This window comes from Sinocyclocheilus grahami, unplaced genomic scaffold (genome assembly GCF_001515645.1).
Source record: "Sinocyclocheilus grahami isolate Dianchi unplaced genomic scaffold, SAMN03320097.WGS_v1.1 scaffold11703.1, whole genome shotgun sequence".
Lineage (NCBI taxonomy): Eukaryota > Metazoa > Chordata > Actinopteri > Cypriniformes > Cyprinidae > Sinocyclocheilus > Sinocyclocheilus grahami.
In genome coordinates this window covers 1008-1294 of record NW_015513988.1, presented here as the reverse complement: position 1 = coordinate 1294, position 287 = coordinate 1008, and the positions used below count along the sequence as shown (strand labels likewise).

At 48.4% G+C, this 287-nt stretch overlaps 1 protein-coding gene across 1 annotated transcript in view; it reads right to left on the bottom strand.

Moving 5' to 3' along the window:
- Positions 1 to 287, bottom strand: part of LOC107578733 (protein transport protein Sec24A-like) — a gene marked incomplete at its 5' end in the record, with an annotated part of 3960 nt that overhangs the window by 2669 nt on the left and 1004 nt on the right. Inside the window, one exon of the mRNA XM_016264661.1 lies at positions 77 to 181. Within this exon, the coding sequence (XP_016120147.1) occupies positions 77 to 181 (105 nt within the window). The remainder of the gene's footprint in view (positions 1 to 76; positions 182 to 287) is intronic.

Below are 287 nucleotides of genomic sequence, written 5' to 3'. Positions count from 1 at the left end.
GAGCCGAAGAAAGCCTTCTATTGTTCTTTGGATAAAAGCGTCTGCTGAATGGTTAAATGTAAGTGTGTGAACTCACTGTGCCACAGTCCATGAGGAACGCCGCGTCTTTGCTCAGCTTCTCCACAGACAGCTGAAGAGCTCTGGGCTGAGGAATCGTGCGATCGCTGATGTTCAGAGCCCCCTGTCAGCAAGAAGACAAATATCACATCAGTTTCAAACTAAAGCATCGTCACATACGTTTGCACAAACCCACGGCTGATCCTCACACAGGTGAGATGAAAGCAGTC